The sequence below is a fragment of the Myxocyprinus asiaticus genome, chromosome 4 (genome assembly GCF_019703515.2).
Source record: "Myxocyprinus asiaticus isolate MX2 ecotype Aquarium Trade chromosome 4, UBuf_Myxa_2, whole genome shotgun sequence".
Classification (NCBI taxonomy): Eukaryota; Metazoa; Chordata; class Actinopteri; order Cypriniformes; family Catostomidae; genus Myxocyprinus; species Myxocyprinus asiaticus.
Window position 1 is genome coordinate 47,693,595 of NC_059347.1, and position 15,968 is coordinate 47,709,562.

Below are 15,968 nucleotides of genomic sequence, written 5' to 3' on the forward strand. Positions count from 1 at the left end.
TGCAAGCCGAAGAACACCATCCCTACCGTGAAGCATGGGGGTGGCAGCATCATGTTGTGGGGGTGCTTTGGTGAAGGAGGGACAGGTGCTCTTCACAAAATAGATGGCATCATGAGGAAGGAAAATTATGTGGATATATTGAAGCAACATCTCAAGACATCAGCCAGGAAGTTAAGGGCAACAAAGTCAAGGTATTGGAGTGGCCATCACAAAGCCCTGACCTCAATCCAAAATTTGTGGGCAGAACTGAAAAACAGTATGCGAGCAAGGAGGCCTACAAACCTGACACAGTTACACCAGTTCTGTCTGGAGGAATGGGCCAAAATTCCAGCAACTTATTGTGAGAAGCTTGTGGAAGGCTACCCAAAATGTTTTGACCACAGTACAAACAATTTAAAGGCAGTGCTACCAAATACTAACAAAGTGTATGTAAACTTCTGACCTACTGGGAATGTGATGAAAGAAATAAAAGCTGAAATAAATAATTCTCTCTACTATTATTCTGACATTTCACATTCTTAAAATAAAGAAGTGATCCTAACTGACCTAAGACTGTATTTGGCTAAGGTGTATGTGAACTCCTGACTTCAACTGTATTTTTGTCCCACATGGAAGCTTGGCTTCTTTATATGATGGTTGTTCGAGCTCTAAAAAGGGGCCAGATTTCACAATAAATGGCCTATAATTGAAATGGTTATATATGTGTTTGACAGCATTTGAAATGTAAAACACCGTTGTTAAGCATAGAGTGTTCGGCTGCTCAGAGGTACAGATGCAGTTATTTGCAATCCATTGCAAACAGTTTTGAGCTTAATTTTTTTGTTAAGAAGTCACTGTGTGAGTAGTAGTTTGAGCAGCTTTTTGGAGCAAAAACACTAGTTTGTGCTTCCCCACTTTTGAAAAGCACTGGCTGCCACTGCAATAATACTATAGGAGTCAACAGGTAAACAAAATTTACCATGTTTACTTTCTTTGTGCATGTTCCTCATCTTCATCAGTGTGCTTTATTCCAAATAAAAAATGTTTGTTCTTTTAATCTTTCATCAAAATGTAATAACTGCCTCTTAAAAGACTTTCCTTCTTGGCTTTCACCAAGGCATCGCAGGCAGGAAACATAATGTTAACTAGCAGCGAAATAGCTATTTAGGAATTTTTATACGCTACTGTTATAGGTAGGTTTCTATAATCTTGCCAATAGTTAACATAGTAATAGATTGCTATAGATTTGAAAATGAAACATTACAATTGGGATGTGTCAAAATGCTCCTGAGGTTGAACTTGATGCCAAGACAAAAAGCCTCCACAAAAGTGGGTGGTTGCAGTGCTGCAGGAGGGAAGGATTCTCAGCTGTTCAGGTCTGGCTCCATTCTGATATGGAAAGGACACTTCAGAACCAATCAGTTCAAAATGGATTCAATCATTATCCCACCTAACTTTAATACACTGGTAAATGTCTTATTATGTAAGTAAAATGGTTGCGAATGCCATTTCATGTTGACTAAGTTCCTCACTTTTTAGAAAACCGTTGATGTACTGGCATTTAAATGAACCCTTCACTTTTCCTGTTAATCTACAGAACAACAGTAATGTAAGAACCTGCAAGAACTTTTTCTCCCAAAGAACCATAGAATGTAGACCAATCAGGAACCCTATGCTGCTCAATATGAAGGGTTATTTGCTGAACGTAAAGAGCTCCAAATAACCTTTGAAGGACCTTGATTTTGTTTGGTGCTTGTTGCTCAATTATAAGGGAGGAGCATATCAGAAAATAAATTGTGTAGTCTGGAACACAAACCTAATTAAGAGCACAATTGTGCATACGTGTTTGGGCTCGCATCCATGTTTATGTCCCCTCTCGTCAGTTTGTTCTCCTACACTGTAATCATCATAATCGTCTGATTACAAAGACTTACTCAGCACTCCCATAAGAACCCACCCCATCTGTCTGGCTCAAGTGTGTGTGCGTGTGTCTACTTCGTTTATTTCCTGCATGAACTTTGTAAGTGGCCTTAAACCCTTTTTAAATGTTGTATAAGTTCCGTTTTTATCAAAAATGGTAGTAATAGCATCAGATCATCTTCCTCCGCTAGACTCCACATGGTTAAAGTCCCATGAGGGTAAGAGCGGAAACTAAACTGAACGAGAGAGACAGATAAAAGGAGTGTTCATCACTGCCGCTATTAACTAACAGACTATTAATTGTGTTTGTGTGCGAAGAAGCTGCTTTCAGTATGCAAAGTCACCGCCGCCTCCAATTGGCACACGCTCTGGCACGACATCCAATCGGTGGGCAGCCTGCCAGAGACTGACAAGGTTTTAACTCGCATTCCCCACCCACATCACTTAGTCATGCCATGCATTTCCGCATCAGCCAATTAGTAACCCATTACCAAAGCAATACAGGGTATACACGTTAACGAGCATTTGATGGTAATATTTAACTTCTATTTAATCAACGTCAGGATGAGAGCGCCTTCTCTCTTTCTCTCTCTCTCTCCATCCTGTCTCCTTCCCAGCAAGTCTTTAACCTGTCTGGTCACTTCTCAAGCCCATTCTATCTTTCTGTATTTCTTCATCTCTGCACTCCCATCGTTCCCTGTTTCATTTTTTAACCATTCCTCTATTCCCATCTCTCCCCATATTCATCTTCATTGGACTCCTTTTCTTCTTGGGCTGGATGGTATTTTTAATAATCACAAAATTTTAAGAATCATTTAGCTGGTCATATAAAATTAAGCAATGTCATGAATAGTACAATGATTTTTAATGTTATTTTTATTTAGCTATTAAAGTTTCCTAAAGAGCTATTTGATTCGAATATTGTCAAAAGGCTGAAAAAAAAATTAGATATAATTTTTTAGCAGTACCGCCCAGCCCTATTTCTATTGCTTGTCCATTCCACTAACCGTCTTCCACTCTTCCTTTCATCTTTCTCCTTTTAGCTGTATCTTTTTCTTTCTGTCTAGCCTCATCTTATTTTCCGGTGGCCCTCCTCCGTTGAACACCGAAGGTTCTTTTCAGGCTCAAAGGTCATGGTCAGCAGCGTTTAGATTCTGGAAAGTAAAACCTGAAAGGGAGCTGAGCTCTCTAGTGAGTGAGAGAGCGGGGTTGATTCACTGCTGGAGCACTAAGGAAGAGTCACAGTATGCAGGGCAATTCAAGCGCAATCTTATCTGAGTCCAATATTATTTTCCCACAAGATTATTTTCCCACTAATCTCTGCTCATGTAGGTCCTAGAACTGGATGCAGTCAATAAGTATTTATGTTGTATGCATACAGCAGGGATGTTGAATTAAATAATTATGCTTAATGTGTTACATTTATTTAACACAATTAACGCCTAATTAGTGGTGCTGTAAGGCATCACTACTATTATTGCTACTATTATTGCTCATACATAGAAGTTTGTGCTAAACTCTTAAACCTATTAAACTGTGGCGCATAACTTGTCTCTCATGTTAGTTCTGTGAACATGAATGATACCTCAAATTGTGTGACTAATTGGAGAAACATACTTTTTGTAGTGATCAGACCTAATGTTTTGTTTGATTTCTTTAGACTAGTCCAAGAAAAAACATAACCACGGGTATCTTTGTTTAATAGGCCTATACAGTATATGTTAGAATCCCATAGCCTGGCTCTTGTTTATCTCAGAAAATGGAAAAATAACTGGAAAAATAACTTCTTAAAAGCTAATTAATCAAATCGAGATGAGACTTTTTACAAAAGTAAAGTCAATTTATATGGCAGAATTTAATTATCATCTAAGCTCAACAAGTAGGCCTTTTAAATAAGCCTGTCGATTGAAACACACAGTCGATGGTACCAATGTTAATCAGAAGAGCATCTTTGTTTCATATAATTTCATTTAGTTTCCTTAAAAGAAGAACTGAATGGATTAAAACATTTTGAAAGGGGGAAACAAATCAGCAAATTCAAAATGTAAGATTCAAGATGTTAATAAGAATAAAAATCAAGGGATTACTCACAGTTAATTATTTAAATTTATTGACAGCTCTAATGTATAATGATGCCCAATGGATTCATTACTGGACAGTTGATTAACTCTCTTTTGTTTTGAGTTTATTTCTATCAATCTTTCACCCTTTTTATCTCCTCTCTTTTTTCTCTAAGCATCTCTTTATCTCTTGATCTCACCCTTTATCTATCAATCTCTCTATTTCTTCCTCTTCTCTTTCATTCGTCCTCAGAGACCTTCTTTCTTTTCTTGGTGGTAGATTAATGTTTTACTAAAACAACAGGGTGGTTTTGGAAAGTGAATTGTTTCTGTTTTGTTTTGTCCTTCATGCCTGCCTTTAAACGTATTGCTACAGAACAACCGTTTCTTCTCAAGCTGTTTCATGTTTGGGGTTGCACCAATAAATTGAAAGTTTGGTGTACATTTGAACTGCTGTTTTTTGTTTTCTGTTTTATCAATTCTGTTTTGTTCTTTGTTCTCTCTCTGTGTAGTGTGTTTTGAGTGAGTATTTGAGATTACTGAGTGTGTGTGAGTGATAGGGTGAACGAGAGCAGAGATGGACGAGAAGCTGTATCAGTCCCTGGCGCGACCCCACCCCGGCCTGGAGCTCAGTTACTCGAGCTCATCTGAGGAAGAGGATGGTACCAACCTTCATCACAAACACTATAGGGAGACCACCCGCACTGACTATGAACCTGACCGCAGATTCACCTACAACAGCCACAAAGTTCGCAGGAAAGAGCAGCCCCAGAGAGGTAAGACCTTATAAGTGTGTGTGTGTATCTTTGTGGAGATGAAATGTCTTAAAATATCACTGGAAGAATAGCAAAACCTGACAAAAATTAATTGTAGGGACATTCTCACAAATAAAGATAAAGTGAGTAAATAACGTTTTAATCCAAATTTAGACATGCCAGCCATCTGTTTAAGGGGTAAGGTTGGGGTTAGGGAAAGGGTTATTATAGTTCATTTTATTAAAGTTTAATTTAGGTATTATAATTAGCTTATATAAAGAGAAATGGATGTAAAGGGAAGTCCTCATAATAATATGTGTAAATGCTTGTGTGTAAGAGACAGAAAGAAAGACAGCAGTAAATGACATCATGCCATCAGCAGGTCAGTTTAGCTGTTATCATAAGCCTCTGACATCTCATGAAAACATTTGCAATTTAAAGGATGAAATAAAGGGACTGTAGTTATAGATACAAGTAGTTTTTTTGTTGTTGTTGTTGTTTTCTTTTTGTTTTTTTTGTTTGATTGTTATTTTGCTTTAATGGAATTAAATATGTGGTGTGATTCATCTGTGAGAAACATAAGAAACAACTAACAAACAAACCTAATTAAGAGCACAATTGTGCATACGTGCTTGGGCTCGCGCGTGTGTGTGTGTGTGGGTTTTAATTTTGAATAATGCATTTTTTTATAATTTCATTTATTTCACCTTTTTTTCTTCTGTCTTTGATATCCCACATTCATGGAGGCATTTGTGCTTGTGTGAGTCCCCAGGGAGAAATATTTCCATTAATTAAGTGATTCCCCACAACCAAAAGACATACACTAGTACATACTAATGCTCACACAGACAAACATGCATATACTATTCATCCCCGTCTGTAACCATCAAACCATATTTATTAACATATAAATTTTTGATAATTTGGGTCAAAATGTAGGATAATTGTTTGCAAATGGATGGATGGGTAGATATTGTAGAATATATTATTTTATTTTGTTTGCAAACGGACTGTTTTCAATTAATCAAAAATTCTTTGCCACCATCTCAATGCCTGAGTGTGTTTTTTATTTTTATTTTTTATTTTTTTTTAGAATAGTGTGTGTCTTTAGTGTTAGCGTGTTGCATCTCTTAAGAATGTTGTTTGTTTGTGTTTTAGAGCTGCACAAATAATCGTTAAAAGATCGCAATCTTGATTCAGACACCTACGCTATCTTATTCCTTAATGACAATGATTCAACTATGTATGTTAACGTTCCCATGGCATGCCTTTTGTTAGGCGGTAAAATTTAATTTAGGAATTCGCTTTGAGACACATTTTTAAAGGGTGAAATTATTTTTAACTTGATATGGCATCTAAAAAACAGCAATCCTGCACGAGATACTGAATAAACTAGGAAACACAATGGCCAAAGACGTTAGTCTTGTGCAGTGGTTCTCAAACTGCAGGGTGCCGCAACAAGGTGCCACGAATCTCTGGTTAGTTCAATATTTTAATAGCTGCCGATACAGTATTAAGTGCTAAGATCTGAATCAATTCGGTGCCAATGCGTTGTTTATTTTCAGTTGGCTACTTTCAAACGCTCACATGCATATGTCTGCCCATGCGCTCGTGATCTGTGATCAATGCAGCTGCATGCGTGAACAGCCAAATGCTCTTTTTTTTTTTTTCAAAATGCCCCTCTTGACATGATATTAATGTAAAAAATGTATAAGCAGACAGGGGAAAAGAACCCATATATTTCAAAATATGGAAATATTGGATCTGTGCGATGTGTAAATACTGCCTAATATACCTGCTGCTCTCTATTATAGGCATTCATACAGCATCAAGGTAGTATTAATAATCACACAGTAAAGATTGTCAATAATTTATGTAGTATTATTTTGCATTAGATTCATTTTTTTTTATGTTTTTATATTATTTTTATATGCACTGGTGGCCAAAAGTTTGGAATAGTGTACAGATTTTGCTGTTACGGAAGGAAATTGGTACTTTAATTCACTAAAGTGGCATTCAACTGATCACAAAGTATAGTCAGGACATTACTGATGTAAAAAACAGCACCATCACTATTTGAAAAAAGTCATTTTTGATCAAATCTAGACAGGTCCCATTTCCAGCAGCCATCACTCCAACACCTAATCCTTGAGTAAATCATGCTTAATTGCTAATTTGGTACTAGAAAATCACACGGCATTATATCAAACACTGTTGAAAGCTATTTTGTTCTTTAAATGAAGCTTAAAATTGTCTTTGTCTTTGTTTTTGAGTTGCCACAGTATGCAATAGACTGGCATGTCTTAAGGTCAATATTAGGTAAACAATGGCAAAAAAGAAACAGCTTTCTCTAGAAACTCATCAGTCAATCATTGTTTTGAGGAATGAAGGCTATACAATGCTTGAAATTGCCAAAAAACTGGCGATTTCATACAAAGGTGTACACTACAATCTTCAAAGACAAAGGACAACTGGCTCTCAACACCAGTTTAATGTACAACAGTAAATAGAAGACTCAAGGGCACAGGCCTTATGGGAAGAATTACAAAGAAAAAGCCACTTTTGAAACAGAAAAACAAAAAGAAAAGGTTAGAGTGGGCAAAGTAACACAGACATTGGACAACAGATAATTGGAAAAGATTGTTATGGATCTTAACCCCATTGAGCTTTTGTGGGATCAGCTAGACTGTAAAGTGCGTGAGAAGTGCCCGACAAGATCGCCACATCTATGGCAAGTTATACAGGAAGTGTGGGGTGAAATGTCACCTGAGTATCTGGACAAACTGACAGCTAGAATGCCAAGGATATGCAAAGCTTTCATTGCTGCATGTACTGTAGAGTTCTGAATTTTTTTTTTTCAAATTGTAATAGTTATTTTTCATGTTATTATTGTCCTGACATTGTGATCAGTTGAATGCCACTTTGGTAAATAAAAGTGCCAATTTCTTTCCATGAGAGCAAAATCTGTACATTATTCCAAACCTTTTTTTCAATGTTTAATTGCCACTGTTACTGAAAACTTAAAGCACTGTTTACTCTATTCTCTATTTACACCAAGTTAACATGGATTTGTTTATGAAGCTTTTTTTCCTCTCGTTTTACTTTTTATTTCACTTTAGCAAGTTAGATTATATACATTTTTGATTTACAACTTACACTTCCTACTTTTTGTTTATTGTATTTTTCAAATAGACTGAAGCAAAGACCATTTTGTCAGAACCTTTATTAAATTACATGCTACTTTGTTTAGTTGCATAATTATTTTTTTTAAATCACTGAAATAAAAAAATAAAAATTAATTCATCCAGTATAGTGCAGCTCTATTGTATTGTAAGTGTGTTGTGTGTGTGTGTGTGTGTGTGTGTGTGTGTGTGTGGTAGTGTGTTGTGGACTGAGAGGATTGTTAGTGTGGTGTCTTTAGCATTAGTGTCTTGCGTGTGCTTGCTTTTAGCTTGATGTGGTCCATAAGCACCGTTAACAAACGGCAGAGGTTCGAGCTGGTTACAGTGAGGCTTTGTTTCCTCTATGGAATCATTCAAATGCTACATGCAGAACAAACATTCTGTTCCAGTTACCATGGAAACAGCTTTACAACGAGAGAGAGAGGGAGAGAGAGAAACGAGCCATACATGTCTTGAAACACATCAAAACAAGTGACCCCCTCTCCTTTTGTCACAAAGCCCTGATCTGCCAAGAGATGAGCTCTGAAGGAAGCCCCTTTAGCCTACTCATTCTGAGACTGTGTGACCCCACCAAAACAAAACAACCTCAGACAATCAGACCCAACCAATTTATGTCTAAAGAAAAATACATTGATTATTGGACAGAACTCACCAAATCCCAAAGCAAACTTATCTGGCCTTAAAAACAACATACTCTGTGGCAAGTTACCTAATCATGGTGACCAACCAAAAGGAAAGGAAAACTCTGACAAAGCACAGATTGAGTAAGCACAAGCTGGCCATAAAGATGGGTGGACACAGACAAATGTGGCTCCCTAAGGCAGAGAGACTGTGCTCTCACTGTGATCAAGAAGCAGTTGAAAATGAGCAGCATTTCCTGACCCAGTGCACAAACTATCAAAACCTTCAGCAAGAATACTTTCCAAAAATTACTAAAATCTTCAATGATTTCCAGAATTACAGCAATATAGATAAACTGCCCCTACTATTGGGAGAGAATGAGGAATGTTGCAGGGTGACAGCCAAATATGTGTCCGCCTGCCACAACCTGAGGAACAACTACTAAGCCCCCGTTCCACATGACCTTTGTTAATTCATTATAAATATTTTCTTTCCTACTTAACGATAACTTTATTACTTTTATTATTACCAGTTCAATTAATATTGTCTTAATTAACATTGTTCTATTGATACTGACTTTTATGTCGCATTGGAAAGTTTGATTCACTGTCATAAAAAAGCAACAGCTCTGGCAATATTGTATGTACTACATTCATTTCAATAAAGCTCACTGAATTGAATTGGGAGATGAAAAAAGAGACAGCGAGAGAGAGAGAGAGAGAGAGAGAGAGAGGCAGAAATGGAGAGAGCTAAAGAAAGGCCTTTCACCCCCTCTTACCCTGGCTTTTTATATCCATGTTTACACATGGGTGTGTGTGTGTGTGTGTGTGTGTGCACGTAGGTCAGACTGAGAAGCAAGGGGTCATGTTCTTAGTGAAGGACAGAGAAGTGCATCGTGGGCAATTAGTACTGAGATGATTAGAGCAGGGAGAGCAGTGAGAAGGGTCGCCACGGAGACAGGAGTCAGAGAGGCAGAGGAGAGGATTCATAAGGACACTTGAATAAAGAGCTCGCTCCACTCTCTCTCACACACACAGGTCTGGAAATCACACTTCCTCTATACACACATACACACACACATCTAAACTACACTGGGTGCTACACACATAAAGAGAAGTGAAGAAATGAGGAGATGAGAGAAGAAATGAGAAGATGAGATGAGAAGAAATGAGAAGATGATATAAGAAAGAGAAGAGATACTGAGATGAGAGAGATAATAAATGTGAATAAAAAGAATGACATGAAAAGAAATAAAAAATATGAGATGAGAAATGAGAAGATAAGAAATGAGATCAGAAATCAGATGAAGTGATGTGAGATGAGATGAGAAGAAATGATAAGTTGAGTTCAAATGGAATAAGAAGAAAAGTGATTAAATGCAATGAGACGAGATGAGCTGATTGTTGCCAAATTATTAGATAATTTCAGATTCCAACAAAGCAGATATAACAAATCAGACACATACAATTCTTGCAAAAGGTGTGTTTACACAGAATTTTAGACACATAAATGCAATCCAATAATTACTGAAACTATGTATTAAATAAGAATTCTAAACAAACAAAAAATGTCCAAACATTTTGATTCAATCATTAAACAAAACTCATGATGTGAAGGCCTATTTTCAACTACATGTCATCCAGTGGTGATTTCTTTAAAGCCCAAAGTATACTTTGGTCAAACGCTGAGCGTCCGCGGACAGGACACGTGACGCAAATCCCATCATCAGCAGAGTGCATGAGCACAGAATGTGCGCAGCACAATTATTCTAACTGCGTTTCTTTGAACGTGCAGAATGTGTATGCGCATGGAATTATGTACACAAATTAGTGTGTCCACAAGGTGGCAACACTCACATTTGAGCTACTGTTGTCATGAAGAAGTGCTAGAAAAAGATGAAGGCTGTGTCTCGTTTGGAAGGATGCATCCTCCGGAGGTTGCATTTGTTGGCCGCATACGTCATCGAGGCTGTCTCGTTTTTTTGGCTTTCTTTTTCTTTTTTTTTATTTATTGTCAATGCCTTTTATGTATATGCACTTACATTTATACAATTATTAACCTTTTTTGCATTCCCAATAAAAAAAAAAAAATAAAATTAAAAATTAAACGAGACAGTCTCGATGACGTATGCGGCTGACAAATGCGACCTCCGGAGGACGCAGCCTTCCAAACGAGACACAGCCCAAATCAGTGCTAAACAATAGGAGTCAAAGGCTGTGTCTCGTTTGGAAGGCTGTGTCCTCTGGAGGTCGCATTTGTCGGCAGCATACATCATCGAGGCTGTCTCGTTTCAGAAAAGCGAGCAGGACACTTCGAATTCAGCCTTCAAATGCGACCTTCTTTCATGGGAATTTGGAGGATGCATGAGGTGTATCCTTTGTGGGCACTCACAACCCACAATTTTTTGCTTCAACAGAAACGAACATCATTTGTCTAAATAAAATGACGCCAAATTTGCCTGTAAATATGATGTTCAAATGTTCAAAGTAATGTTAATTCCTAAGTTGAAGTACCTCAGAAGATGGGTGCAGAGTATGTAATATGTATAATTATAATAATATATAATTAAAGTATTAGACTAAATGTACACCTGTATAATCTATTTTCTTTTCTCTTTACATCATTATAACTCTCCTAAAATTTACCTCATACATTACCTTCCAAAGGGAATTTGTTACCTTCTCACTCAAAGTGCTCGCCCTTGTTAAAGAGTGGCGTGCTGTCATAGCAACCATGTTACTTTCCGTTTCCATTCGTCCTACGAAGGCCGTCTTGTTTAAGCGAGGCTTGTTTAAAGGAAGACACTCGGTATACTGCAGCCTTCAAAGGACGCATCCTACCAAGCATGCAGCCTTCGAAACGAGACACAGCTAAAGGTAAAAACAACAACAGTGGATGTGCACGTCAAAAGCGCGTGTGTAAGGATGTCAGGAGATACCTGTAATTGTATAACTCGAGATGGAATATAAAGACATCTTTATGAGTCTAAACGCCTGAAGAGAAAGTCCAGTATGTCATACCAGTCGTAGCACTCATGCGCCAAACATCTGTATATGCACATACAGTCATATGGAGTGTACTTTGACTCTCTTTAGGCTCACATTCAACTATACGCAGACGCTGAGCATTTGCATCAAAATCGAAGTATACTTTGGGCTCAAGACTACACGGGAAGCACGGCTTCCCTTAAAATTTCAAAAAAAATTGCACAGTGTTTAACATATTGCAGTTCATCTCTCTATTATTAAGATAATTTTTTGTCCCAGTTCAATCCCTTAGGTAACAAAAGTGTTAAATAGCATACAACACTTTCGCAATTTTGTTCCGTTGTTGTTATCTGCATGATTATGTTCGTCAGAGATGGCAAATGCGATTTTGGATCCCGCCCATACGCCATGCGTCTCCGGGAGGTTCATGAGCGCTATTTGCATAAGAGAAATTATGATTGTTGATTGGACAGTGGGCTTTCAATCAATGAATTTTTATCCCACCTGTAAGCTTGGCTTCTCTATATGATGATTGGTCGAGCTATTAAACGGGCTGAACCATGTAACAAACGGACAATCATTGAAACAGTGATGTACGTGAGTGACAGCATTCAAAACACAATCACTGTCATTCAGTAGGTGCAGAGTGATCGGTGATGCAGAAGAACTTGGATGTGGTTTATTTAACACAATTCATTTTGTGATTATAATCTTCAGTTTGGCCATTGGCATATGTTGTAAATAAAATAAAAATATAAGGTTCTGTATTTTTGTTGTTTTATTTCCGTTCTGTAAGTTCACTTATTAATATTTTTTTCTGAAGAAAAAAAAAGCAAACAAACCTAAAAACAACAGAGAACAATGAAATAAATAATAATGATGGTATTAACAATGAAGATGTGATTGTTTTTGTTTTTTTTTGACCAACATCTGTGCTTTCCCTTCTTTTGAAAAGCACCATCTGCCACTGATCTCGTCATATGAACAACCAGTCATTAAATGCAATTGCCTGATTTAAGTCTCAGGAACCTTAAGTATGGCCTACAATATGAACAGTTCTTGGTTAATTTCAAATTGGAGCAGTCGTGATTTCTCCGAGTAGGCAAGGGAAGCAGTGTCTCCTCAAAAATTTGGGTGAGCAAAATAAACAACTGTACATAAGTAAAACAAATAAAATATTATGAAACGTGATCTCAAATAAGTGTGTAGCAGTCATATTTCTGCAGTCACTCTGTCAAACAGTGGATAAAGTTTCAGAGGGAGGCATCTCTCAAGTCTCAGTTCAGCTCATTTCAATAACATGAGCACCTAAAGCATGGGACGAACTGATGCAAGTGGGGAAACTATTTGCCCAGAAAACAACTGTCATAGACAACCGAAATGAAAATGAGCTTAAAATTACTTGAAATCTGAAATGGTATGTGAGTGACTCACTCTTAAAGGTACAGATCTGTGGATGATCTAAAATTAAGATGACTATAAAAATAATAGGCAAACAGATGAAATATACATGAAATATGCTTGTTGCTGTCTGATTTAATAAATAGTGTAAATATCAACTTACAAAAATAAGTATTTCATACTTATTTACAGTGTAAATTAAAAGTATTCCATATGTCTTCCCATACAGAAATCTTATATTTGGCAATTAACATATATAATTTTCATTTTGTTTGGACATATGTACATTGCCTATACAAATTTGATGATAATAAACTGATTTAAGGAAAATATATATTACATATAGAACAACACCCATTTTTAGTATTTTGTTTTTATGTTGTTGCATTGATAAGCAAAATATGTGACTTTTTATATTATATATTTTTATGCAGGCCTACTTTTTCATATCATATGTTGTGATTAAAGAAATGGAGACACTGCGCTCTACCAGTTCAGGGTGCGTAGATCCGTTGAAATCAAGTTCTCTTAGTTTAAAAAAATCCTTTTCTCAAAATTTTATATGCATTTATTCACATATTTTAACACAGGAGAACACAAACATTTCGGCTTTACTGCCTTCTTCAGTGTTTGATTTCATTATACAACTGCACAGGGTTCTTTTAAAGTTGAGTATGATCACTTTCAGTTGTAGGCAGTAACTGCTTTTTGATGGCCAGACACGCCTTCTTGATGTTGCTGTACTTCGCCTTTCTCACCGAGAGTTTCCTGCTAATGTACAGCACCGGGCACTCCTCCCTATCGACCACCTGGGACTACATGGCCCCCATCCCCCTATCCGATGCATCGGCCTGTAAAAAAAAAAAAGGGGAGAGAGAAATCAGGAGAGAGAACTCAGGAGAGTGTAACAACGGCCTGCCACAAAGTGCAACTTTCACCTGCGCAAAAGCCTGTTGGCACAGCTCCATCCACTGGACCAGATCTGGTGCTCCCTTTTTAGTGAGATCAGTCAGCGGGCTGGTGACATCCGAATAATTAGGCACAAATCCGCGATAATAGCCAGCCAGCCCCAGGAAATGTTTCGGCTCCTTTTTGGTCTTAGGTCTCGGACAGGCCTCAATTGCTGCGGTTTTTATCAATTTGGAGCCGCACCTATCCATGACCCATGTGGAAGCCCAGATATCGTACTTCCACCCACCCAATTGCACATTTCTTCAGGTTGGCCGTGAGCCCCACCCATCTCAGTGATCTCAGAACAACCCTCGGATGCTGCATGTGCTGCTGCCAATCCTTACTGTAGATAATGATGTCATCCAGATAGGCAGCGTGCGGTCAGAGGATCCTGTCCATGAGCCTCTGGAACGTAGCTGGGGCCCGAATGGAAGGGTCACAAATTGGTGTAACACAAACGGTGTGGAAAAGGCCATTTTCTCATGGGACATTGGTGTTAAGGGGATCTGCCAATGTCCCTTTGTCATATCAAGTGTCGAATAAAAGCAAGCTGTGCCCAACCGATCGAGCACTTCATCAATAGGAGGCACTGGATATGCATAAAATTTAGACACCGCGTTTTCTATAAGCCACAGAACCGTACCACTTTAGCAGCTATACTGCAGAAAAAAAATAGTTATCTGAGAATGTTGAATATAATATTAAAAATGCAAATATTTTAAAATATCTAAAAATCCTTTAAAAAAAGATGCATTCACATGCGAAGCAGCATATAAGATATTTAGACTTGCTTTTACAGAATAGATCTTGAATATAAGTATATTTTGTCTTTACTGCACTCGCAGAACCAAGTGAAACCAAGTGAAAAAATACACTTATATACAAAGTACACTTATATTTAAGATACATTCTCTTAAAACAAGTCTAAATATCTTATATGTTGCTTCTCAAGTAAACGTATCTTGTTTTAAGTATTTTTTAGACAATTTTAAATGGAAAACAAGACAAAAACACTTGATAACAATAGGATTTTTTGCAATGAATTTCTTTACTGAATTAAAATGAATAAAAATTATTTTTCCCTTTTAATTCAGTGAATGTCATTTAGAGGTATTTTTAAAAGATGATTTTGTCCTCTTTATTGTTAGTAAGCATGTTTAATACAAGCATTTAAGTTAGGGCACAAGCTGAATAATCGGTTAAGAGATAATGATTAATCGTTGCAATAGTCTCTGAATAGTCGAATAATCGTTCTAATAATCATTAGATTAATCGATTATCAAAATAATAGTTAGTTGCAGCCCTAGATAAATATATACAGTTTATACTGTATATATAAATATAAATAAATTGTATTAAAATATTTAGCTAAATTCAATACAACATATTTTAGTATGTGAAATGTTATTTTATTTTATTATATATTGTTTTATACTATTTTAACCACATTTTTGATATTTGTAAAATGTACAAATTCCATATAGTCTATTCTATCCATATGATGTCATATTGCATGTGTAATAATGATATGACTTGTCAGTGCTTGAAATTTCTTGTCAGCTACACATTTTTACCAAAAATGTGCAACATTGGAACTTAAGTTAAAATACAATTCCACATTTCCACAATAAACAAATAAATAAATACAGCTGTATGAATATGACTAGGGTGGTCAGATGTCCCATTTTTCCCGGGACAGTCCTGTATTTAAGCCCTTTTTCTAGTGTCCTGACTTATTTAGAAAAAATCATGTTTTGGTCCTTATTTCCCCTCTCCTAAAATTTCTCTGTCGCTATGCAGCTTTCTCAGTCACGTGAGTATTCTAATCAAAGGTAGCCAAAGATATGGCTTGTAGAACCAATAAAATCACACCATGTTATTTGAAGTACATGATTGGATTAAACTATCCAATCACAATCCCCTATCAATAGATGTCCAGTTAGTGAACTGATTGAAGAGTCAGTTTGAAAGAGCACACAGATTAAATTGCGGTTGGAAAAATGTCAAGGAAGCGTGCATGTACATTTAATGAGAATCTTCAAAAAGAGTTTAAATCTTTAAAAAGGAGTCACAGACAGAGCCTAGTAAAGTGAGGTGTGAGATTTGTGGAGC

At 36.9% G+C, this 15,968-nt stretch overlaps 1 protein-coding gene across 1 annotated transcript in view; it reads left to right on the forward strand.

The window, feature by feature from the left end:
- The window catches only part of LOC127438669 (teneurin-1-like), a 279,485-nt gene that overhangs the window by 59,205 nt on the left and 204,312 nt on the right, over positions 1 to 15,968 (forward strand). The window contains exon 2 of the mRNA XM_051694410.1: positions 4,472 to 4,735. Within this exon, the coding sequence (XP_051550370.1) occupies positions 4,537 to 4,735 (199 nt within the window). The 5' untranslated portion in view covers positions 4,472 to 4,536. The remainder of the gene's footprint in view (positions 1 to 4,471; positions 4,736 to 15,968) is intronic.